Source organism: Lissotriton helveticus, assembly GCF_964261635.1.
Source record: "Lissotriton helveticus chromosome 1_1 unlocalized genomic scaffold, aLisHel1.1 SUPER_1_unloc_32, whole genome shotgun sequence".
NCBI lineage: Eukaryota > Metazoa > Chordata > Amphibia > Caudata > Salamandridae > Lissotriton > Lissotriton helveticus.
The window spans coordinates 1,927,502-1,954,482 of NW_027611673.1; the positions used below are offsets into that span (position 1 = coordinate 1,927,502).

A 26,981-nucleotide genomic window follows, 5' to 3' on the forward strand; every position below is an offset into this window, starting at 1 on the left:
CACACATTTCAATACAGTTTATTAAAAATAGACAAGGAACTTAAAGATTCAAACCTAGTTTAGATCAAAAAGAATATTTAATAATTATTCAGAAGCAAAATCTAAAGGTGGGCTGTGATTTAAGCATTATTAATTAGCAAAAACAACTGTCAAAACCAAACAAAAAGGTAAATGAATAAAAAACAAGCAGTTCCACTAAATCAATCAGGAAGTCACCTACAAAATTGTAGCTGACTTTGGTAGCTATGCTCGAGAGGACAAAGATAAGTTTAGTCTCTGGTGATGATTAACACTGGAATTTGATGCAAGGTTTTTGGCTGAACCAGTCTCAGAAGGTGACGAGCTGCACAAAAGTGGCTTGAAGTGCAAAATTCCCACAGAGTAGAGTTGGGTCATCAAGTTGAACCTGAATCCACGGTCATCAAAATGTGGGAAACTTCAAGCAGTTACAACAGCTGCAAAGTCTTCGGAGCTTACAAGTTATGGAGATGGTTCAAGGTTGATGATAAGAGCCAAAGCATGGAACGTGGCAGGCCTGAGGCATGGTTAAGGGGATAGCAGGATCCATTTGAAACAAAAAGAAGATGGAAAGAGGCCACTTGTGTGGATCTTTGTAATACGAGGCCATGTCCCATTGGAACAGAAGTCATTAGGAGTATTTAGGGTGGAGCCAAGAAGGGTTTGCATATGGCTGACCTTGTTTGTAGTTACACAAAGACTAGAGAATGATGTGGCGGGATGTTGCAGAGATTAACTACCAGTCCATCCATCACCTTTAGTTTTTCTCAATAATAATCCCTATATGGTACAGACATGAACAGATGTTGGTCCCATAGAGACCTACGACAAAGGGACTCCTGCTGCAGCCCCCTGGTGAGGCTCATTAAGGCTGGAAACAGTTTGAGGTTACATGCATTCCAGACCCTTGGGGGCGTGGCCTCAAAGTTGAGGATCCAATGGACTTTGTGGGTCAGTCATTGCTTATAAACACGCAGTGAACAACACACTCTGAATGGAATGAGGCCACAAATAGTTACAATAGAATGAGGTTAATTCAAGCATTTCCATCCCACACTGTGTACTTTTCTCAGTAGACGGTTTGTTGGACAATCAATGGATTGATGTCTTTGTGGCTGCTTCATGTAAATGTTTTGCGATGCTGAAAGCTCCTCCTCAGGGTTGACAGTGAGCACCTTTTATTCTCCCACATTGTCTCTCCTATGTGGAAAGGTTACATTTACAACTGAAGTTTTTGTCACATTGAGAGCACGGGTCATTTTCTTTCACGTTGTGGGTTCTCTATTGTTGAATCAACCTGAATCTCCAGCAGACGCTTCCCAGGAATTTAGAACAATGACGAGGTTTTTTCCAGGTAAGTTCTCGCAGGTTGAGTGAGACCAGATTTCCAGCTGAAACGTTTCCAGCATTCAGAGAACTAAGATGGTTATTCCCCAGTGTGAGTTCTCTCATGTGTAGTGAGAGTTGCTTTATGACTGAAGCTTTTCTGGCATTCAGAGCACTGATACGGTTTATGCCCAGTGTGGGTTATTTCATGTACAGTAAGGCTGGATTTCCGACTGAAGCTTTTCGAGCATTCAGAGCACTGATAAGGTTTTTGTCCAGTGTGAGTTCTTTCATGCACAGTAAGGTTGGATTTGCAACTGAATCCTTTCCAGCATTCAGAGCACCGATACGGTTTTTGTCCAGTGTGGGTTCTCTCATGTCTAGTGAGACTTTCTTTCAATCTGAAGCTTTTTTGGCATTCAGAGCACTGATACGGTTTGAGCCCCGTGTGGGTTCCTTCATGCACAGTAAGGTTGGATTTCCAACTGAATCCTTTCCGGCATTCAGAGCACCGATATAGTTTTTGTCCAGTGTGGGTTTTCTCATGTCTAGTGAGACATTCTTTCAATCTGAAGCTTTTTTGGCATTCGGAACACTGATACAGTTTGAGCCCAGTGTGGGTTCTTTCATGCTTAGTAAGGTTGGATTTCTGACTGAATCCTTTCCGGCATTGAGAGCACTGATAAGGTTTTTGCCAAGTATGAGTTCTTTCATGGTGAGTGAGAATTATTTTATGACTGAAGCTTTTCTGACATTCAGAACCCTGATACGGTTTGAGCCCAGTATGGATTCTCTGATGTACAGTTAAACCCGATTTCTGATAGAAACGTTTTTGGCATTCAGAGCACTGATACGGTTTGAGCCCAGTATGGATTCTCTGATGTTGAGTTAAACCGAATTTGGAATAGAAACCTTTTTGGCATTCAGAACACTGATACGGTTTATGCCCAGTGTGGGTCCTTTCATGTTTAGTAAGGTGACCTTTCTGATTGAAGCTTTTACAGCATTCAGAGCACTGATACGGTTTATGCCCAGTGTGGGTTCTTTCATGTACAGTAAGGCTGCTTTTCTGACTGAAGCTTTTACAGCATTCAGAGCACTGATACGGTTTATGCCCAGTGTGGGTTCTTTCATGTACAGTTAGAATGGATTTGCTACTGAAGCTTTTACAGCATTCAGAGCACTGATAAGGTTTTTGTCCAGTGTGGGTTCTTTCATGTAAAGTGAGATTGTGTTTGCTACTGAATCTTTTACAGCATTCAGAGCACTGATAAGGTTTTTGTCCGGTGTGAGTTCTCTGATGTTTAATCAGACTACCACTAAAACTGAAGCTTTTTTGGCACGTGGAGCACTGATATGGTTTTTGTCCTGTGTGGGTTCTTGCGTGTATAGCGACACTAGATTTGTGGCTGAAGCTTTTCTGGCATTCTGGACACTGATAGGATTTTCGTCCAGAGCTAGTTTTCTCCTGTTTAGTGAGGTGGGATTGATGACTAAAGCTGTTCTCACAGTCATTGCTCTTATTCGAGTTGTTTGTTTCTCCAAGTTGGGTTTGTTCCTGGATACATGCCATCTTAAGACTGAATATGATTTTGGATTGTGTACTTGTTTATGTTACAACTCAGCATTAACTTCCTACCTTTAAAGGCACCGATCTAACTTGTCTTATTAACTTTCACTGAGGAGCCCCTTGTATTGATTAAGAGGCCTCACATGGATTCATTTTCTCCAAGTTATGCCCGGGTAAATTTTCTCTTGTTTAATTAGTCTCATTTAGTGATTCTAGTTTATCACATTTGATTTAGGAGTTTTAAAAGCACTGATAAGGTCTTTGGGCTTTAGTGTTTGCCTGGTATGTATGTTTGTTCATACAAGTAATGACAGATGATTAGGGCATGCCAGGGTGGTTTATGAATTATCAATAGTGTAACACTGGCCCCTTTTATACTCTCTGTGCCAGTATATGCTTTTTTGCTCAGTGGCTAAGACAGGTACATGATCCACTTTGAAGGTACAAGACACTTTGAAACCACTCGGATCAACCCAAGAGACAGAGTTGGTGGGGGAAAATCTTCCTATATTGGAAATGATAATCCAGCCTCTTTTCTGTAACGACATCTGAGAAAGAGTATTTACAATGACTTTTTTTAAAATAATCTTTTCTCTCCTCTCATCTCCAGGAGACAGAGACAAATGCTTGCACTTGTAAACTAAGGATATTAGTATTTTTGACAGTTCATCACATCACAACACGTCTACGGATGCTGATCTGTTGGGGAGGGTTTGGGTCTCCAAAGTATTTCTCATAAACCATCAAACAGAATTTGCAACACTGAGTTTTCTCAAGTGCACTGTGTGGGGATCAATTGTGGCCAATGTTCTCCTCAATCTCAGTTACTGGGACCTGGTAAACATTTATGGTCCTTTTACTTTAGGGATTTGACAACTTTCACATTCACCAGGTTCTTCCACTCCAACATCCTCACCATTCCTGGTACATAGAATGTGTTTCTTCTCAAGAGCTCGAGAATGTTATAACATTCCTTGAAATAATCCTTTTAGTTGTGTTTCACAAAATGTAAACCTTCTTTTTTCTGTTCATGCTTCAGTCACCTGTAGAAATGGAGTCATATATTGTAAATGAACAAAAAGAAAAAATATTTATGACCTTATACTTTGCACAAATAAAGTATTGACAAAAACAAGCTAGGAAATCAGTTGAGTAGCATTTCTGATAGTGGTTTAACAGCTCTGGGACACTGTGTAGATCGGGAGCTTCAGATCACTGGAACTCATGGATGTGAGAGCAAACATAAATAATATTTAAGAAAGAAACACATATATTGTGACACAGATTCTCAGAAGCAGCCAACACTATCAATTTACAATTTCTGTGTCAAAGGCTGGCATCATAATGTGATATTTGCAATACTTTTAATGAATACTCAGCTGTTATTTACTCCCCTGCCCACCTAGACTGTTCATCTATTCCTTTTTCCAGTGATCTAGGAAGGGACATTTTATTGAAGGAAGGAATTGGCCTTGTTGCACTCAGTGCTTTAAATGCTACTGTAGACTGAGACTGTGTCCAGTTAGCTCAGTGGAATTCTCTATTTCAAATTGTGCGGATGATAAGGACTTACTTTGTGGCCCAGAACTCATTACGCTCCTTTGACAGAACCCGGGCACAGCAACACCTGAAAAAGACAAAAAACAGCACAACAGTAAAGGAAACCAAAAAGGGTCAAGAAAAGAAAAACACAAAACAGAGGAAAGAGAAAAAAGGCTATCTTCCACTTCCACTACAGGAGTCCATCACAGGAAACTCTGCAGCAGATGCTTGTGAACCCATAAGTTACTTCTAAACAAAGTGCCCCCAAGGTCAGCAACACCGGCTGACCACCCTAAAGCAAGCCTTGTGTGCATGTGTGTCCACACATATGTACTGTGTCTTTTGCTTATAGTAGACAAGACAGAAAAGGGCAGGATGGGAGGACGTAAAGAGATGGAAGTCAGATCCAGAGAGAAAAGATGCCGGACAGAGGGAGGATAGTATAACGTGGTGTAGAGGAGGAGACAAATGTGACAATTGTTAAGGAACTGCTGGGCAAAACTGACCTAAAAAGGAACTGGACCTGCACTACACCCAAGCATGTTCCAGGAGGAATGTGGATCCATCAGGTGATTATCAGAAGTTTATTAACAACAAGAATAGTGCACAGAGGGAGTCAAATGTTGAAGTTGAAGAGAAACAACAGATCAAGAAAGGGAATAGAGAAAGAAGAAACAGGGGAAAAGGAAACTTAAGAGTAATAGGAATCCTTACCTGACAGTTATACTTTATTTTGTTCTTCCGAGGGTGGCAGCCACGCTGCACTGCCTGGTCATCCCAGAATACCTTGAAAGGAAGTAAAGAAATGGTTTTGCGTCAGACGACAATCACACTTCATCACATTTACAAATAACCGTCCTGAACTTCCAAAACAAAGAATGTCTTGTTCTCTGTAGGCCATTGTGAAGCAACTATGGTTAATGAATAAATACGTTTTGGGTTCAAGAGCCATGATCCTTTGCTGGAAAATGTCTCTGTGAATATAGAGTGCACCCACAGTCTCAGAGAACAAACCCTAACAACCCGGTCCACGTCTTCATAACCCCCATCTTTCCATTTACAGCCAGTGAAACTTGCAAATCAAAACAATCTGGTTTGCAAAGGTATGTTAATGTCCTTGTACATAATTCTGCCCCGTTCATAAATCAGTCAACCAGACTCTTAGATTTATACAAACCATGCTCTCGGAGGAACTGCAATTCATGCTCAAGCTGATGCAGAGTTCGAATGCTGAGCAATGGAAGCAACAAGGCATCAATGTGTTGGCGCTTTGTATTTATAAATTATCTGAAGGGATGATGCGGAGGGTCAGTGTCTAGTGAGCCCCATAAGACGGAATTCGGAATTGAACTTTCAGAAGACAAAGCTTAGAACATTGAAATGTTAAGATCCATTGAAGACAACGGAGCAGCAGCAGCCTATACAACCTGATATAGGCCCACTGCTCTCAACATTACAATGTCCTAATACACAGCCTCTGCCTCTCCAAAATATTTGGATTGGGCAGGAGAAGGCAGAAGATAGAGCCTGCAGCAGGTCACACAGGAGCCTCCCCCTTCCTCCTCCCGTAGCTTGCAGTGTCACTGGCATCTCGGAAGGAGGGGGGTTCTGCTCATCTCCTGCATCTCCCCGGCTCACGTGAATAATGAAAAGCAGTTTAGCCGAGCCCAGGGAGAACCAGGGGCTGACTTCCGCCTCCTTTAACAGCTATTGCTGTGAATGTTCAACAATTAACCACCGTGGTCCCGCATGCGGCTGTTAACCTTTGAACATTTACAGCAACAGCTGTTAAACAAAGGTTTCTGAGTACCTGAGGTGTTTCTACCCTCAAGGTCTTTGGGACTCCTTTGTTTTATTAATTAACACCATCTGCCCTCATAGGGCAAACAGTGTAACGGAATTATAGTCAGCTATAGCAGGCAATACTGCCCATTAAAGGACCGCTCCCTTGGTAAAGGCCCTTGCCTTTGGAGCTACAACAAGCTACAAAGTTATATTAAAGGTTTCAAATAATTACTGAAGGCAAAAGCATGGTTACTCAGTCAGAGAAATAATTATCATAATATTTGCAGGAGGATCACATATTGGTAACCTCTAAAGTATATCAAAAGCCAGAATCAGAAACAACTTTAGCTGTAAAGTCAATAGACAGACCACCACAATAAATGTGTGCTAAGAAATAAGAAAACTTTTTTTATAATATCAAATAGCAAACTGACATAGGACCTGCTTAGTTAGAAATCAAGGAAAAGTTCTTAAGTACAAAATCAGTAAGAGGAATGACATGTAGTCTGCCTTTAGGAAAAGTGTAAAATAAAACAATTCCAGCAAATATCCCAAACAAGTACATTTTATAAGTTTTTAGACTCAGAGAACACATTATTGACATGGCTCATGATGAGGTAAAATTGACAGCAATCAATGAATAGTCATGAAAACATGGCACAACAAAATGTAATGTAATAAACCACACCTACAAAATGAATAATTAATTGTGACTCTTCCCCAAAAAGCCACGAGTAATTTTACAAGGTGATTCGCTAACATAATAACTGGATCTTAATCACAGTTTAAGTTTGTGGCCATTCATCATTGACCCAATTTGTAGGGGAACATTTGCTGACAGCTTATTAGTTGTTTAGTAGAAATGCCTACAACTTGGACTCCTTTCCCAAGAGGGGTGGGTTGGGAGCTGCCGTCAGTCTGACTGTGGAATGGGAGGCACATTTATTGAATAAAATTAAAAGAGATGCTGGATTCCCATTTTCTTCTTCTACAAAAGGGTGACCGCTAGGACTGTACCAAGCATGCAACCCTTCTCCCGTCTCAGGCACTGTCATTGTGTCTGATTCAGTCCAGTAAAAACTCCTAGTGTAGATGCAAAATGTGGAAAATCCTTATTAATCACTAATGGAATTTGTTGAAATTCTGAATTTGTTGAGATTTTGGCGTTCTATTCTGCACTGGGCTGTGGGGCCATCGGGACTGAAGGCATGTTCCAATATATCTGCCTTTGATTCTGCATGCTCGGCACAGAGGCCAGTTGGGCTGGGACCATTGACTGAGACATCCCATTCGGTGCCATCTGATTCATGTTCCAGTTTCCCAGGTTCCTGCAAACATCGTAAGGACCGTGTCTTATTCTGCACACTATTAGTGTTTGAGGTATTTAAATTGCCACTGTTAGTAAAACCTATACCCTAAGCGGGGCCGCACTGGCCGTAACGGGCTTCCGGTGTTTCCCCAGGAGGCTGGAACAGTGGGGACCGATTGTTCAGTGCTGGTCACTGGGGGCTGGTTTTGCTGTGATGCTGCTTTATCACCCCCCCCAGCAACAAAAGAGGCAGGGAGCTGGTCCGTCAAAATTGTCAGGCCTGGTTTGGGTTCCCAGTCCAGCCCTGACCCAGAGGAACAACATTTCCTCCTTGCACATACTGAACATCATTATTCTGCACACCAACGCCGTGCATATCCAAATTCACACCAGCAACAAACCCAGAATCAAAACGAGAATACAATCCGTGAGAACCACTTTCGTCACCCGTTTGGAAACATTTTGTCTGAGCCGTCATTATTTTTATTTTGATCTTGTTCTGCTTAGTAATAAAATTGTAACTAGAGTACTTTGGTTACAACAAAGTCTCATCCAGAATGTTGGTCTGCAGCCCCTCACATTTTGCTGGATATGTGCACTAACCTCTGGATGCAACGCTAAATGATGCGTCCTCTTTCCCCCGGTCTTCGACTTTGCAATATTGTCTGTAAATCAGCAATAATCTCTTGTAATATATAATAAAATATTTTGAGGCGCTTCACTCTGTGGCTTTTCATTTGGCCAGTTTACAAACAACTTACACTCTTCCACAAATCTCTTGGGACAACAATTAATAAACTTAAACTCAGCTCTCGACCACCCCGCCTGGACGAACAGGTCTCATCTCCACTGCATCCCTCCAGGACAGGCCCCACCTTCTATGAACCACCCAAACACAGGACAGGCCTCACCTCATCTGCACCCCTGGACAGGCCTCTCCCCCTCTGCACCCCTGGACACCTCACCTCCTCTGCACCCCTGGACAGGCCTCACCTCCTCTGCACCCCTGGACAGGCCACACCTCCTCAGCACCCCTGGACATGCCTTACCTCATCTGCCCACCTGGACAGGCCTTATCTCTTCTGGACCCATGAACAGTCCTCACCTCCTCTGCACTCCTGGACAGGCATCACCTCATCTGCACCCCTAGACAGGCCTCTCCCCCTCTGCACCCCTGGACACAGGCCTCACCTCCTCTGCACCCCTGGACAGGCCTCACCTGCGCTGACCCCCTGAACAGACCTTTCCCCCCATGAACCCCTGGACAGGCCTCACCTCCTCTATGTCCCCCTGGACAGACCTCTCCTCCCCTGCACCCCTGGACAGGCCTCACCTCATCTTCACCCCTGGACAGACCTCCCTTCCTCTGCACCCCTGGACAGGCCTCACCTCCTCTGCACCCCTGGACAGACCTCTCTTCCTCTGCACCCCTGGACAGGCCTCACCTCCTCTGCACTCTGGACAGGCCTCGCCTCCTCTGCACCCCTGGACAGGCCTCACCTCCCCTGTTTCCCTAACAAGCCTCTCATCCTCTGCACCACCTGGGCAGGCCTCACCTCCTCTGCACTCTGGACAGGCCTTGCCTTCTCTGCACCCCTGGACAGGCCTCACCTCCTCTGTACCCTTGACAGGCCTCACCTCCTCTGTACCCCTGGACAGGCCTCACCTCCTCTGCACCCCTGGACAGGCCTCACCTCCTCTGCACCCCTGGACAGGCCTCACCTACTCTGCCCCCTGGACAGGCCTCTCCTCCTCTGCACCTCTGGACAGGCCTCACCTCCTCCGCTGACCCCCTGAACAGACCTTTACTCCTCTTCACCCCTGGACAGGCCTCACCTCCTCTATGTCCCCTGGACAGGCCTCTCCTCCCCTGCACCCCTGGACAGGCCTCACCTCATCTGCACCCCCGGACAGGCCTCTCTTCCTCTCCACACCTGGACAGGCCTCACCTCCTCTGCACCCCTGGACAGGCCTCTCTTCCTCTGCACCCCTGGACAGGCCTCTCTTCCTCTGCACCACTGGACAGGCCTCACCTCCTCTGCAGCCCTGGACAGGCCTCTCCTCCTCTGCACCCTGGACAGGCCTCACCTCCTCTGCACCCTGGACAGGCCTCGCCTCCTCTGCACCCCTGGACAGGCCTCACCTCCTCTGACCCCCTGAACAAGCCTCTAGTCCTCTGCACCCCTGGACAGGCCTCACCTCCTCTGCACTCTGGACAGGCCTCACCTCCTCTGCACCCTGGACAGGCCTCGTCTCCTCTGCACCCCTGGACAGGCCTCACCTCCTCTGACCCCCTGGACAGGCCTCGCCTCCTCTGCACCCCTGGACAGGCCTCACCTCCTCCGCACCTGTGGACAGGCCTCACCTCCTCTACACCCCTGGACAGGCCTCACCTCCTCTGCACTCCCCTGGACAGGCCTCTCCTCCTCTGCACCCCAGGACAGTCCTCACCTCCTCTGCACTCCCCTGGACAGGCCTCACCTCCTCTGCACCCCTGGACAAGCCTCTCCCCCTCTGCACCCCTGGACAGGCCTCACCTGCGCTGACCCCCTGAACAGACATTTCCTTCTCTGAACCCCTGGACAGGCCTCACCTCCTCTCTGTCCCCTGGACAGGCCTCTCCTCCCCTGTACCCCTGGACAGGCCTCACCTCGTCTGCGCCCCTGGACAGGCCTCTCTTCCTCTGCACCCCTGGACAGGCCTCACCTCCTCTGCACCCCTGGACAGGCCTCACCTCCTCTGCACTCTGGACAGGCCTCGCCTCCTCTGGACCCCTGGACAGGCCTCACCTCCCCTGTCCCTCTTACAAGCCTCTCATCCTCTGCACCCCTGGACAGGCCTCACCTCCTCTGCACTCTGGACAGGCCTCGCCTCCTCTACACCCCTGGACAGGCCTCGCCTCCTCTGCACCCCTTGACAGGACTCACCTCCTCTGCACCCCTGGACAGGCCTCACCTCCTCTGCACCCCTGGACTGGTCTCTCCTCCTCTGCACCTCTGGACAGGCCTCTCCTCCTCCGCTGACCCCCTGAACAGACCTTTACTCCTCTTCACCCCTGGACAGGCCTCACCTCCTCTATGTCCCCCTGGACAGGCCTCTCCTCCCCTGCACCCCTGGACAGGCCTCACCTCATCTGCACCCCTGGACAGGCCTCTCTTCCTCTGCACCCCTGGACAGGCCTCACCTCCTCTGCACCCCTGGACTGGCCTCTTTTCCTCTGCACCCCTGGACAGAACTCTCTTCCTCTGCACCCCTGGACAGGCCTCACCTCCTCTGCACCCCTGGACAGGCTTCTCCTCCTCTGCACCCCTGGACAGGCCTCACCTCCTCTGCACCCTGGACAGGCCTCGCCTCCTCTGCACCCCTGGACAGGCCTCAGCTCCTCTGACCCCCTGAACAAGCCTCTAGTCCGCTGCACCCCTGGACAGGCCTCCCCTCCTCTGCACTCTGGACAGGCCTCACCTCCTCTGCACCCTGGAAAGGCCTCGTCTCGTCTGCACCCCTGGACAGGCCTCACCTCCTCTGACCCCCTGGACAGGCCTCGCCTCCTCTGCACCCCTGGACAGGCCTCACCTCCTCTGCACCCGTGGACAGGCCTAACCTCCTCTAAACCCCTGGACAGGCCTCACCTCCTCTGCACTCCCCTGGACAGGCCTCTCCTCCTCTGCACCCCAGGACAGTCCTCTCCTCCTCTGCACCCCTGGACAGGCCTCACCTCCTCTGCACTCCCCTGGACATGCCTCACCTCCTCTGCACTCCCCTGGACAGGCCTCACCTCCTCTGCACCCCTGGACAAGCCTCTCCTCCTCTGCACCCCTGGACAGGCCTCACCTGCGCTGACCCCCTGAACAGAACTTTCCTCCTCTGAACCCCTGGACAGGCCTCACCTCCTCTATGTCCCCTGGACAGGCCTCTCCTCCCCTGCACCCCTGGACAGGCCTCACCTCGTCTGCACCCCTGGACAGGCCTCTCTTCCTCTGCACCCCTGGACAGGCCTCACCTCCTCTGCACCCCTGGACAGGCCTCACCCCCTCTGCACTCTGGACAGGCCTCGCCTCCTCTGGACCCCTGGACAGGCCTCACCTCCCCTGTCCCCCTTACAAGCCTCTCATCCTCTGCACCCCTGGACAGGCCTCACCTCCTCTGCACTCTGGACAGGCCTCGCCTCCTCTACACCCCTGGACAGGCCTCGCCTCCTCTGAACCCCTTGACAGGCCTCACCTCCTCTGCACCCCTGGACAGGCCTCACCTCCTCTGACCCCCTGAACAAGCCTCTAGTCCTCTGCACCCCTGGACAGGCCTCACCTCCTCTGCACCCCTGGACAGGTCTCTCCTCCTCTGCACCTCTGGACAGGCCTCTCCTCCTCTGCTGACCCCCTGAACAGACCTTTACTCCTCTTCACCCCTGGACAGGCCTCACCTCCTCTATGTCCTCCTGGACAGGTCTCTCCTCCCCTGCACCCCTGGACAGGCCTCACCTCATCTGCACCCCTGGACAGGCCTCTCTTCCTCTGCACACCTGGACAGGCCTCACCTCTTCTGCACCCCTGGACAGGCCTCACCTCCTCTGCACCCTGGACAGGCCTCGCCTCCTCTGCACCCCTGGACAGGCCTCAACTCCTCTGACCCCCTGAACAGGCCTCTAGTCCTCTGCACCCCTGGACAGGCCTCACCTCCTCTGCACTCTGGACAGGCCTCACCTCCTCTGCACCCTGGACAGGCCTCGTCTCCTCTGCACCCCTGTACAGGCCTCACCTCCTCTGACCCCCTGGACAGGCCTCGCCTCCTCTGCACCCCTGGACAGGCCTCACCTCCTCTGCACCCGTGGACAGGCCTCTCCTCCTCTGTACCCCTGGACAGGCCTCACCTCCTCTGCACTGCCCTGGACAGGCCTCTCCTCCTCTGCACCCCAGGACAGTCCTTTCCTCCTCTGCACCCCTGGACAGGCCTCACCTCCTCTGCACTCCCCTGGACAGGCCTCACCTCCTCTGCACTCCCCTGGACAGGCCTCACCTCCTCTGCACCCCTGAACAGACCTTTCCTCCTCTGAACCCCTGGACAGGCCTCACCTCCTCTATGTCCCCAGGATAGGCCTCTCCTCCCCTGCACCCCTGGACAGGCCTCACCCCTCATCTGCACCCCTGGACAGGACTCTCTTCCTCTGCACCCCTGGACAGGCCTCACCTCCTCTGCACCCCTGGACAGGCCTCACCTCCTCTGCACCCCTGGACAGGCCTCGCCTCTTCTGCACCCCTTGACAGGCCTCACCTCTTCTGCACCCCTTGAGAGGCCTCACCTCCTCTGTACCCCTGAACAGGCCTCACCTCCTCTGCACCCCTGGACAGGCCTCACATCCTCTGCACCCCTGGACAGGTCTCTCCTCCTCTGCACCCCTGGACAGGCCTCACCTGCTCTGCACCCTGGACAGGCCTCACCTCCTCTGCACCCCTGGACAGGCCTCACCTCCTCTGCACCCCATGGCAGGCCTCGCCTCCTCTGCACTCCCCTGGACAGGCCTCACCTCCTCTGCACCCCTGGACAGGTCTCTCCTCCTCTGCACCTCTGGACAGGCCTCTCCTCCTCCGCTGACCCCCTGAACAGACCTTTACTCCTCTTCACCCCTGGACAGGCCACACCTCCTTTATGTCCCCCTGGACAGGCCTCTCCCCCCTTGCACCCCTGGACAGGCCTCACCTCATCTGCACCCCTGGACAGTCCTGTCTTCCTCTGCACCCCTGGACAGGCCTCACCTCCTCTGCACCCCTGGACAGGCCTCTCTTCCTCTGCATCCCTGGACAGGCCTCACCTCCTCTGCACCCCTGGACAGGCCTCTCCTCCTCTGCACCCCTGAACAGGCCTCACCTCTTCTGCACCCTGGACAGGCCTCACCTCCTCTGACCCCCTGAACAAGCCTCTCGTCCTCTGCACCCCTGGACAGGCCTCACTTCCTCTGCACTCTGGACAGGCCTCACCTCCTCTGCACCCTGGACAGGCCTCTCCTCCTCTGCACCCCTGGACAGGCCTCACCTCCTCTGATCCCTTGGACAGGCCTCGCCTCCTCTGCACCCCTGGACAGGCCTCACCTCCTCTGCACCCGTGGACAGGCCTTACCTCCTCTACACCCCTGGACAGCCTCACCTCCTCTGCACTCCCCTGGACTGGCCTCACCTCCTCTGCCCCCCTGGACAGGCCTCTCCTCCTATGCACCCCTGGACAGGCCTCTCCTCCTCTGCACCCCAGGACAGGCCTCTTCTCCTCTGCACCCCTGGACAGGCCTCACCTCCTCTTCACTCCCCTGGACAGGCCTCACCTCCTCTGCACCCCTGGACAGGCCTCTCTTCCTCTGCATCCCTGGACAGGCCTCACCTCCTCTGCACCCCTGGACAGGCCTCTCCTCCTCTGCACCCTGAACAAGCCTCTCGTCCTCTGCACCCCTGGACAGGCCTCACCTCCTCTGACCCCCTGAACAAGCCTCTCGTCCTCTGCACCCCTGGACAGGCCTCACCTCCTCTGCACCCGTGGACAGGCCTTACCTCCTCTACACCCCTGGACAGCCTCACCTCCTCTGCACTCCCCTGGACTGGCCTCACCTCCTCTGCCCCCCTGGACAGGCCTCAACTCCTCTGCATCCCTGGACAGGCATCACCCCCTCTGCACCCCTGGACAGGCCTCCCCTCCTCCGCACCCTTGGACAGGCCCCTCCTCCTCAGCACCCCTGGACAGGCCCCTCCTCCTCAGCACCCCTGGACAGGCCCCTCCTCCTCTGCACCCCTGGACAGGCTTCATCTCCTCCTCTCCACCCCTGGACAGGCTTCACCTCCTCCGCTCCCCACTCAGCCTCAGCAGCTCTCCTGAATGCCAGGGGGGGGGGATCTGATCCATGGATTCATAAATTGCAGCCAAGTGAGTTGGCAGCTCTCCTACCTGAGCAGAAACCTGTCCAGGCTCTCTCCTCCTCCTGGGGATGGGGGGGGGGCAGCAATCTGGGGTCTGGGGGGGTCTCTGAGGGTCTGAAGATGAAGGTCGCTGCACAGACAGACAGGGCTTCTTCCTCCTCTGCAACAGGCTGGACACAGAGCACAGGTATGAAGTGATGTCAGCACTTGCTGCTGGTGCTGTCTCTGCCACCGCTGACCCGGAAGAGGAAACCCTTCTCCTTTTCATACGAAGTGCAGCTCATTGGGTTTCATCAGCAGGTGAGGACCGCCCTCTGGTGGCCGCTGACAGAACCACCGCCTCCAGGCTCCAAGAGTGAATACATTTCACACAAACAAGCATTGGTGCCTGTAAAGACCTGGGATTTCAGATGTCACAGACGTGAATGTTTTTAACAGTCAGACAGTTCAAGTACAGGGCCTCACACTTGGCTGCTGCTGTAAAAAAGTATTTATAGCTTCACTTTAGATGAGCATCTTCCAAACACTGATGTAAAGGACTAAAGTGTATTTACAGAAAGGTGACATCTGGAAATGAAAGCCTTTATTTCAATGAATATATCTGTATTTCAATGAATATATCTGAGCATATTGGTCAGTTTTCCAATTAAACTGGGCAGCTTATTTATTCTTTTAAATAATTTATTAGCAGTTTTTCAAATCCATAACGTGCTAGATAGCAAAGTAAACAGAGGTAAATACCATTGAGTTTTATACCCCAGATCAGTGACAATGCGGCATAGGTCATGTGTCAAAGCGACAATTGAAGGAACAGCTTAATTTTAATTTTCCTGTGCCTGTGGCTTATTCCTTATACTTAATAAGGTTGTATATCCTCGAACAAGACTGAATTGTAGGTTCTAATTAGGTTTTGAGATTCTGGTGTAAGAGCACAACTGTCTCCTAAAATATTAAGATATCGGTCTCTTGCAGGCTTTGTTTTTTTGTTTACAGTAACCACCATCCTCTCTCAACAAAGATGCACTGACAAAAATAAAGCAATATATCTATGAAACAATTAATTCCTAAGATAGTACAATGATGGTTGCTGTTACGGTGTGAAAGATTAGATTTCCATGATTAGGTTGCACTAGGATGGGTCGACTAACTGCTTGGAATTGATGCTGAGTCTACGGGGTGGGAGGGGGGTGGGTGTAGAAATTGGTTTAGTTTTTCTTTTTTATTATATAATTGGAAGAAACACTGTCACCAATAACTTTTATCTTGAACAGGTCTATAACATTAAAACGTCAATTAAGCTGGGATCATACCAAACAGCGCTTGAAGAGTAGTGTGCAGATGTGGTACCTCCATTTGTTATACATCACCTGCTGTACAGTTGTAAACTCGGGCTACTACTTTGCGATACGCTTCCACTACTGTTTCTTCTGAGACTCTTCATGCTGCCATATGGCTGTACTGACTAATGTCTTCTGAATTATTGTTTTATATATATATTCAATTAAAATAAGTTGGGAAAAAATGGTGGAGTAGCACAGGATCATAAACGAAGGTACTGTTTGGGAGGATCAAGGCGTAAACGTTTACGATGGACGCAGTAGGTGAAAGTATAGTCCATGTCCTTCAGGTGCGCCAATCCCCATGGATGCATCAAGGCATGATCATCAATAATGTCAGAGAGGATGAACCCGTCTCGGGGCTGCCTGGTCGTATGGTTTCTGGACTTGTCAAGGTGCCATATTCCAGCACCCCCCATCATGAATGCCCCGGCTGTCCCAAAGGAGAGCAGGAGTTTGATCAGCCTCCGGGGCATAGATAGAGCCCACACACAAAGACTCATTGAACAGCTGAACCTTGGCAAAAATATATCTGTCCAGGGTGGTCCCAGCATGTCTGCAGTGTGCAAACCCCCAGGGATTTGTGAAATAAGATGTCCAACCCACTCTCTCTATGTTCCATAGGAGTAGATGGATGTGGAAGGGATCCTGCTGGCATGTAGTACCGTACTCATCCAATTCCTTCTGAGTTCATCATGTTCAATAGGTGACAGGTGTGTTTCCTGGAGCAATGCTACATCATGGCGGTGCATCGTCTGAAATGAGAGGATTTTCTGTCTCTTGATAAAATAGGTCAGGCTGTTGACAGTAAGGGGAATTTTTACAAGCAAGTCGAGGAGCGCAGCGCTCTCCACTTCTGAAACGCAGGGTTGCACCGTATTTACAAGAATACGCTGCAGCCCTAAGTTTCTCCCTCTGCTGGTGCTAAAGTTAGCTGCCTAGTGCCAATGCAGACAGCCTAGCACCATACTGCAAGGGGGCCTGCCTTGACGGGAGCAGGCCTGACAAGTATCACGCATCAGGGGTTAGACTAACACATTTCAATGTGGTGGTCCGCACCACTGCACTGAAATGCAAAGTCGCATATTTTTATGGTTTTCTGAGCTGTCAAGTGCTGGAGCGCTGCTATAAAGTCAAACTGAGCAAAGCTGACAGCGCATGTTTAGGGGCTGGCTCAGCAGCACTTGTTCTGGTTTAGCTATATTCCAGGACAGCACTCCTATCCGTCACATGAGACTGCAATGATTTGCCCAATGGTCGAGCTGTTTGCCTGGGCCGGTTTCGGTTTCCTGTCGAGCCGTGGCTCGCTCTGTCACACTAGTGCCTGCCACAACTGGTATTCATGTCCTACAGCCCCCATCCTGGGGTCGGGGGCACTTGCATTCTGTTGTCGATTTTACTCTGGTCTGGGTTCTGTGGCAAGCAAAAAAAGTTCTAAATCATGATTAGTAGCCGAGTCAGCCGTGTCTTATCGGCGTGCATGGCTGCACCTCAAATGTTGATAATGTGGGATCTGTGTGCGCTATAGAAGTAACACTATGATTATTATTGTTGCCTATAAATGGCCTGCAGGTTCAGTTTTTCAGCACAATCTAAAGCACCTGAAAGAGAAAGGAATCCAGACTCTTCATGAAATACACATCAACGGCGAGAGAAATAACATCTGAGAAGGGTTCCTCCACCAGGCCCCATGCAAGGGCAGTACCACATATTTTCTATTTACTATAGATTTGTTACTAAAGATGACTGCATCAAAGAGCTGGTACTGGATGTCATTGCTGATATAATTTTTTTTTCTAGGCTGATACAGTTGCCATGTTTTGTCTGCAGCCCACCTTGGTCCAGGTTGATATCTCTGACTCACGTACGCTGTTGTGTAGTTCCTATAAATCTATAGAGGTTCTGCACGTTTAGACAACATAAACTGGGGTTGGTGTCCAGACTGATTCCAGACACTCCGATCGGGTATGTTCGCCTGTATACCAAATAGCTCGCAGTGCCAATATGAACTCCTCTTCCCGAGGAGAGAATAGTTTCTGGCATCTATTGAACATGACAACTCTGTCCCATCAGGTATCAAGAAAACAGTACTTTTCGCTCTGTCACTCGACCTCACTTTGTCTCAGAGAGATATACAGAATAAACAGTGGGGACATTTCAATAAGCATTTATTGAACACGCATGTGTACTGAAACAACCATAAGACAGAAACAGATATAAACGATTATAAGCACCAACAGAGTAAATGGATGGTAGATTCCTACCATAGTGCTAAAACATTGAATATATGCAAGCTTATAAATACATAACAATAATAATGCGTACTCCTACGATGCAGACACTAACTAGATGTACCTGAATGAACCTAGCATGTATGTATGTGTACAGCCAAGAATCCCCCTAAGATAAAACCAACCCTATTACCTGGTGTGAGAGAATGAAGGATCCCGTCTTGGTCTCGAGATGGACACCGCGCGAGGGATGGCAGACCACTGCGTGCTGGAGTGTCTGGATGCAGGTACCTCAGTGTCTCGCGTCAGGGTATCAGCATGGAAGTCTTTCTCCTCTGCCCGCCCCAGCAAAGATATGGTGTTCATATACCCAAAAGATACCCTCAGGGGCTCTACCTTGCTGAAAGGGATGACCCTAATACATAGTTATTATGCAAAAGATGGTAATCCTGCAGTGATACTCAGAATCATCATGCATAATAAATGAGGCTAGATTTCAAGGAAAACTAACCGTCAATTATGCAGCGCCTAACTAGGTAAAAGTTTAATACCAAAACCTGTTATGTGGTACAATGGCAAGAAAAATGTAGGTGAAAGGTTAGGTGACTACCCAGGCCTATATTGCGGTACATTACAAACCATAACACACACTCCTCATCCGACCTGACGATATACTAAACACTAGGGAATGTCCTTCTAATCAATCTTAAAAACATTGTTAAAAGGTTCAGATAAACAAGTTTATAAAAAATAAAAATGTGTAAAAACCTCTATAAGTCCTTTAAAAATCTTTATAAGTTCTATAAAATATGTTCACATATAACGCTTGAACAACTGAGTGAGTCTGAAAGTCGCGGTGCTCAGTAATAGCATCGCAGGAAAGAAAATAAAGATTTTGCTTAAAATTCCAATTGTAGTTGTTTTGGGAAAAGGCAGAATTCTTCCCAGCACACCGAGAGCCAAATGTTTATGTGTCCTGTGTGGGAGATGCACCATCACTGCTGCTTGCTATATATACAAATCTTCTGCACACGTTCAAAAGTAAATCCATAAAGTTACATTAAATATCACAATGATGATGCTTGTCATTATATTTTCAGATGTCTTTAATTCAAGATCTGTAATCCTTCTTAGCGAACATGTGTTCAGACTGCTGATTTGCACGGCGAACACGCCACGGCTTGGAGATCTGAAGGGTTCCATCTAAATATTGGTGGATGGGGCAACTCTTCTGAAAGAAACTCCCTTATATTTGGAAGCAAATTTAGCTCTCCGGGCAAGAGACTAATTGGTCTACCTCTCCAGGAGCAGTACTTATAGGATCACCTTCCGGGTTGGAATTATCACCGGAACTAAGAGACTTTTTAGGTCTCGCCTGTCGATGCGCATGCGCATCGAGCAAGCGAGACTATGGGGGCTTATCCACTCTTTATCCACTGCAAGGAATCGTGGCGATTCCTTGCAGTGCCCGTGACTTTTAAGCTCAATGCGCATGCGCATTGAGCTTAAAAGCGCGTGCACGTCCGTCTTGTTTTACCCGCTCCGCCCCCTCCCCTTCCCGCTGTGTACCATTTCTCCTCCCCCCTCCCCTCTCCTCCGTCCGTCTTGTTTGTTTAATTTAACCCGCTCCGCCCCCTCCCCTTCCCGCCGTGTCGCATTTCTCCTCCCCCTCCCCTCTCTTCCCTCCGTCTCGTTTGTTTAATTTAACCCGCTCCGCCCCCTCCCCTTCCCGCCGTGTCGCATTTCTCCTCCCCTCTCTTCCCTCCGTCTCGTTTGTTTAATTTAACCCGCTCCGCCCCCTCCCCTTCCCGCCGTGTCGCATTTCTTCTCCCCCCTCCCCTCTCTTCCCTCCGTCTCGTTTGTTTATTTTACCCGCTCCGCCCCCTCCCGAGTTAGCCCACTGCTCTCTTCCCAGCTCTGAAGATCATCCTCGGCAAAAGAGCCGCCGACCCGCAGCCAGCATCAATGCGGTACAGACCTAGGACTATGCTGGTAAGTACTGGCCTCCGGTGCAAATGCTTGTTAAATTTCTAATAAATAGCATCCGAAATATGTGTTTTTGTGAAAAATTGCAGCTTCTAGACCACGAGAGGATGAATTGTTTGTTTAGCAAGCGCTTTCACTTTTGAATTACAGAGCTGGGAGTGGCAGAGCTGACTGCTGAGCATAAGAAGTGAGATCTCGCCTTCTTTTCATTAACACAGGATTCACGTCAGAAACACCCCCTCACCTCCACTCCCATCCCTTGCCTCACGTCTCCCAGCACTGCAAGTACGGCTAGGGCTCGGTCCCCTTCCTGTTGTGCTCATCCTGATGCTTAGCTCCACTGCCTGCACACACCCTCCACCATGTTGCTTTTACTTTAACCCACACGCTGACCCTCGTGTTGTTTCTATATCCCCCCCCCCCACCCCCCCCCCCCGAACAATGCTGTAAATAATAAAAGGAAACCGTGATCTAAATTAACCTTTTGGCTGCAAGGCATTGCGTTATTTAATCCTTTATTTCATTACAGCTAAATTGTCATGTTCATAAAACCGGAACCTCAACCCCATAACGAGCCAAGCTTCCATCATGTGGGTTCTGCCTCCCTCTAAACGCGATGTGGTGTTTCAGCCCGATCTGCAGTCTTTGGAACTCGGGAACCCGGTTCCAATCTCAGTTTTGGCTCAAACTCTTGAGATTCTGGGCAAATCCCCTAATTTCCTGATGCCTTGAACAATGCATGTGGCCTAGTGTAATGTAACTCTCGCTTACGCAAAGTGCTCTGATCCCTTCTGATCGAATTCACGCTATATTCTACAAACTGCAGAAGACTGCACTAAGGGGTAAAAAAAAAAAAACAAAGCCTCAACATAAGAAAACACGAATAAACACTCGTTGACTGGCCGATTTGTACACAGTGGACCCAGGAAATCGGGACAAATCACAGCTTCCCTACTTAAATTTATAATTTTCAACAGATATTTTGTGTCAGAAACTCCTCCTTTTCCTGCATTAGGTGGAGCCACGCACGTCCAGTGAGAGCCTTCCTGTTGCGCCCTCCCTGCCAATCCTTTCCTTGTCGCAGCCCCCCATGTCCCCCCGTCTCAGCAGCTTGAGCTACGGCAGCAACTTTAAATACTTGCCACACAAGTAGGAAGAGCAGGCCGCATTCCTCCCCCTCACCCTCACTCACTCACCCTCACCCCCTCACTCACCCTCACTCTCACTCATCCTCACTCAACCACCCTCAACCTCACTCACCCTCAACCCCTCACACTCACTCACCCTCAACCCCTCACCCTCACTCACTCACCCTCAACCCCTCACCCTCAAACCCTCACCCTCACTCACCCACCCTCAACCCCTCACCCTCACTCACCCTCAACCCCTCACCCTCACTCACTCACCCTCACTCACCCTCAACCCCTCCCCCTCGACCCCTCCCCCTCAACCCCTCACCCTCACTCACCCTCCCTCACCCTCAACCCCTCACCCTCAAACCCTCACTCACCCTCAACCCCTCACCCTCACTCACTCACCCTCAACCCCTCACCCTCAACCTCAACCCCTCACTCACCCTCACTCTCACTCACCCTCACTCAGCCTCAACTACTCCCCCTCACCCTCACTCACCCAAAACCCCTCACTCACCCTCACCCTCACTCACCCTCAACACCTCACTCACCCTCACCCTCACTCACCTTCACTCACCCTCAACACCTCACCCTCAACCTCAACCCCTCACCCTCACTCACCCTCACTCACCCTCAACCCCTCACCCTCACTCACCCTCACTCACCCTCACCCTCACTCACCCTCACTCACCCTCACTCACCCTCACCCTCACACAGTGCAATAGTTCTCAGACCATTTCAGTTAGAGCTTTTAGAAATGTTTATGGCTTTTTTTATTTGTAATACTTTAGCATTGGCTACAGGAAACAAAAATGCTAAACATTTACAAAAAAAACCCATAAACAATTCTAAAAACACTAACTCTAATGGTGCGAGACCTATTGCATTTCCAATGCTTGTTGGAACTGACCTCAGCCCTGAAGAAGTTGCATGGTAATCCCATGTAACAGCGACGAAACATGTGTTGGCTAAGACGACTTAAAGATCTTAAATTAAAGACATCTAAAAATATAAAGACAAGCATCATTGTGATATTTAATGTAACTTTAAGGACTTTCTTTTGAACATGTACAGAGGATTTGTGTATATAGCATTAGTGGTCTGCTGGCCACAAACGTAGGGGATCAGGTGTTTTTTCCCTACCTTATGCACCGTGCCACATTACCTGCTGTAACTGATTTGTACTTATGATAGACATTAGAGCAACATCTTTGCCTTTTGTTGACCACCGACTGTTTAATTAATATCACTGCTGCTTGCGTTCACAGACGATGGTCCCTTTAACACCTCACAGATCAGGTCGATTCAGCAAAGATGATTTTCTTCAGTTCCGACAGCCAATGCTAGGGAAGTATTCGAAACATCCAAAGCCTGTGTGCCTGTAGTAGAGCCGGTATCCAATCTAACTAAAGATGAAGCATCCCGTGGTCGATCTAAAAATGCCGACATCAACATGGGAATATGCTGAGGACACTGCACTATGTAGGCCTTTAATGGGTCCAGCAATACACCCACGTCCCCGAAGGCCACGTCAGAAACGCTTATTATATATACGCTATCTATAATGAACTTTTGGAAAATCTCTCAAGAAGAAGCTGCAGAGCGATTGCATGAAATTGACAGAGTTAATTTAGGAAAGGCTTTGGCTGTGGTTGACAATGGAATGACCACACCGACATCCAGGATTTATTCACTGGGCAGCATTGTATCTTCTGCTATAGATATAATGAAACAGGATTTGTCCATCTTACAACATGGACAGTTACGATCCATTCTATTATTAAGCTGGACGCTACAATCTTTGCGCTCTGGTCATGTGCCCTGGCAATATATTAACAGTAAGTCTCTATTCTCGGCATATAATCTATCAGAGAGACAAATGAGAATGGCACAAAGAGATGCAAAATATACAATGCTGCACATTGAGAAATTAGACCAATTACCTTTCACTGTGGCAGAGTCACCGTCCACAGAATGGTTAACTCATGGACATATAACATTGCCAGATACAAATCGATGTAAAATCTTAGGAGCAGGATGTTTGGTTAATGGGGGATAAGGGTGGGGAGTAATTTAAAAATATTTATTCAAATTTTTTTTTTTTTTTCAATTTTATGTAAAAATATAGGAGCAGGATGTTGGGTTTATAGGGGGTAAGAGTGGGGAGTAATTTAAGAATGTTGGTTAAAAATACATTTTAATAAAACAATTATAGAAACATAAACATTTTTTTCAAGGTTTATTTTTGGGTGCTAATATTTTGATGTAAATTGTATAAAATATTTCATAAATATTTTTTTTAATTGATAACATTTTTAAATAAAAACACAATGTACAAAATATGGTGGTGCCATACCAAAAGAGGTGGGTGTCGGACGTGAAGTCTGAGGCCAGGTGTTAGTGGTCCGATGGTAAGACCAAATTTCAAGAAAAAATACACTGTTTTTTCAGGAAACCCTCACTCACCCTAGTGGTGACATGCTTCATCATCGCGTCCACCGGGAGAGATCGAATACCTCCCCGGTGTGCTGCGACGCCAGGAGACTGCGGAGCAGGTTTTTGTGTGAAGATGAAGTGTGAAAAAATATACTGAGGTTAAAAATGTCAGAGGTTGTACCAAACAAAACTTTATTCATTGGTCAACCTGACATATTAAAAATGAGATATGTGAAGGGAAACTAGCCAATTACTTTATACTGGTGTTTACCCTGTAAAGAAGGTCAACATGTTTCTGCCCGTTTTTATGTTTTACTTTACTGGGCTTTCATCAGGACCGGTAAGCGAGTGTGCCAATGACAGGAGGGGCGCGCTAAGGCCCGCCCTGCCAATGGTCGTGAAAGTTAAAAATAGCACTATGTGTAAATTGGTGCAAAAAGAAAAAGAAACAAACTCATAAGTAGTGGGGTTTTACCTCTTTTGCGAGGAACCTAGGAGTCTGTAGGTAGAAAAAATGACAGACAGACAAATACAAACATAAACACAAAGATATCGTATCATTGGTTTGTGCATATGTACAGTGGCCATAAAGAGTGACTTTGTGGCTTGACACGTGCTAGCATACCTATCAAGGGCCGTGGCCGGTATGTCTGGGTTGCGTAGTTGAACTCATGCCGAAATCCGAAGTGGAGGGGCCTCAACTAACGCTGATTAAATCTATTCAGCGCAGGCTGTTGCATATGTGTGGTATAGCAACAGTGGCTAAACAGGCAGACTAGTCATGTCTAAGTCTACTTGTGAGGAAGTACAAGAAATATCTTGCTACCTATGGTGGGGTGTCAGGGAATGAACCCCGAAGGAAAAGCAACGTTGAGGCAGCGTCCCGGTGCGATGCGCCGTGACACTGCTGGCCGTGGTATATACATTACCCACGCACACAACACAAAATACAAGATATAGGATGAATGTCCTCACTTGTAAAGAAATAGATCCACGCCCCATAGAACACAGGAGGGGGGTGGGAGCGACAATGGCACACCCTGTAAATAAGGGGGAGAGAGAAACAAATACACACAAAGGAGAATTTTAGAACTGGCAGGATTCCATTCATACAACTTATCTGGTTCGAATGATGTCTCCAAAGTAAGGTCTCTTACGCCCGCAACGCTCAGCACCCGCTCGGCACCTAGCTTCACCCTCGCTGGATCTCGTGGATCCATTGCGACGGGCGAGCGAGGCGTATGAAGGGCGGTGGCTGCCTGCGGGCCAATCAGGCGCCTTACATGAAAGGGAGGCTTGGAGCCCAAAGACGTTAAGCCAAGGGTGGACGAAGGAAGGTACTCGCGTAATCTCGTGAGAGGTCTTGAAAGCGAGGCTTGCATTGAAGCGCAAGCTTTGATCTAAGGAAGGGCGGGGTCCGCCCTTGATTCACCGGGATGTTGTCTAAGCGCTCACGAGATCACGTGAGAGATTGACTGAGATGACAACGAGGTTTGGAACGCAAGCTGAAATGGAACGCAAGCATAGAATGTTGCATGGCTGGTGTTTGTACAATGCGGAAAGCGCAAGGTCCAGCATATGTTACCCAGTATAGACGAAGACTTAAATGGGCAGCAAAAATCTGGTCAGGTTTTAGCTGAATCAGGTTGTTAACATGGGAATATGTTCATGAATGAATCTAAATAAAAGCGCTCAACACGTGTGGTCATGGTATTTTCATTCAAGGAGGGAATAAAAGAACTCAGGATAGTTTTTAGTGTTTTAGGACGCTAGTCCACGGAATTTGGTCATTAAGCCCATTTATATGGGTGCTGAGTCGATAGACCCAGCGCTGCTCTTTTTCGAACAAAATGTTTTCTCTGTTTTTTACACAGTTGACCTGTTCGATCACTGTCCAGGTCATGTCATTTGGAGTATGGTTGGTTTGCAGGAAGTGCTCGCTGAGTTTTGTGGTGATTTTTTTGCATCGAATATTGCTACGATGTTCCCCGATGCGTGTCTTAACTTTTCTGGTGGTCATCCCCACGTAGCGTTTCGCGCAGGGACAGGTGATCAAGTAAATCACGTTTGTTGAATTGCAGTTTGTGTGGGATTTCTGTGTCCACACTTTTCCTGGTTCCAAGTTTAGTTGTTTCGAATGAGTGGTCAGATGGCAGACACTGCAATCTGTGCATGGAAAATGACCCGTAACTGGGGGTAGGTGCCAAGCATCTGTGATAGACCTGGTTGCTGTGTTTGCACTGGGGGCTGTCAATGGTCTTGTATTTACCAAAGCATCTTTAATGCTCCTGCCTTTTTTAAAAGAAAAAAGGGGTTTTTCCCAGTTGCTGAAATTGCTGCTGATAGTTCTCCAATTTTTATTGATGGATTTTTTCACTGTATCTGAGAGGGTACTGTAGGTGGTTACACACGTGAGTGGTGTTTCCGTGGTTGTCCTCACATTGTCCTCTAGTAGTGCCTCTCGGGGTTGATTTCGTGCTCTAGTTTGGCCTTTTTTCAATACTCCTTTGGGATACCCTCTTTGTGTTAGTTTGTCTGTTAATTCCTTGGCCTGTTCCTTGTAGTCGTTAATATTACTACAATTTCTTCTCAGCCGTAGGAATTGCCCGACAAATTTCTCCTACACTGTGAACTTTCACAGTTTTTTCGGAAATTGAAATTAAAGGCCTTTTTTGAATCTAAGGACCAGCCCCTGACAGAAGAACAGGAGTTTGACACAAATTTCAGACTCAAATCTACGTTTATGCCACCTCCGCATACGATCCCTGCGGCAATTACTGCCTTTGAACAGGCGGTTATAAAAGACCTGGAAAATTGTGAAGACCCCAAACGATTCCACAATTTTTCCGCTGCAGAACACAAGGCCTTGGACAACCTGAGAAACAACAAGGAAATAACCATAAAACCCGCCGACAAAGGCGGAGGGATAGTGATCCAGGACACCACTGAATATGATAAGGCCTGTATGACACTTCTGAACAACAGAACAAATTACTTGCTTCTCAACACAGACCCTACCACAGAAATGAAGGAACGCATTCGAGCCCTAGTACAGGAAGCAGAGACTGAAGGTCACGTCTCCCCGCATGAAGCAGCATTCCTTATGGCTGGGGGACAAACCATACCCTATTTTTACACCCTGCCTAAAACGCATAAAAATGTGGACCCACCTCCTGGTAGACCAATAGTATCAGGGATCGGGTCAGTTCTGGAACCCTTATCTACCTTTTGTGACCATTACTTGAAACCGTTAGTACAGAACTCCAGAACCTACTTAAAAGATACCAAAAGCTTACTCAAATTACTGAACGATACCACTCTACCTGAAAGCTCAGTAATACTGGTAACAATGGACATAGAGAGTCTGTACACTAGTATCCCACAGGAAGACACACTACGGGTACTAGGGGAA

The 26,981-nt window shown here is 48.4% G+C and overlaps 2 protein-coding genes across 2 annotated transcripts in view; one reads left to right on the plus strand and one right to left on the minus strand.

Annotated features, from left to right (window-relative positions):
- Positions 1–26,981, plus strand: part of LOC144805914 (uncharacterized) — a 294,406-nt gene that overhangs the window by 206,963 nt on the left and 60,462 nt on the right. The gene's annotated exons all lie outside the window — the stretch shown is intronic.
- LOC144805913 (uncharacterized) lies at positions 59–14,601 on the minus strand. Its single transcript, XM_078672383.1, has 4 exons — positions 14,475–14,601; positions 5,171–5,242; positions 4,488–4,541; positions 59–3,957 (listed from the first exon to the last, which is right to left on the minus strand). Exon 4 carries the CDS (start codon positions 2,915–2,917, stop codon positions 1,445–1,447), a length of 1,473 nt encoding a protein of 490 aa, XP_078528509.1. The 5' UTR covers positions 2,918–3,957; positions 4,488–4,541; positions 5,171–5,242; positions 14,475–14,601; the 3' UTR covers positions 59–1,444.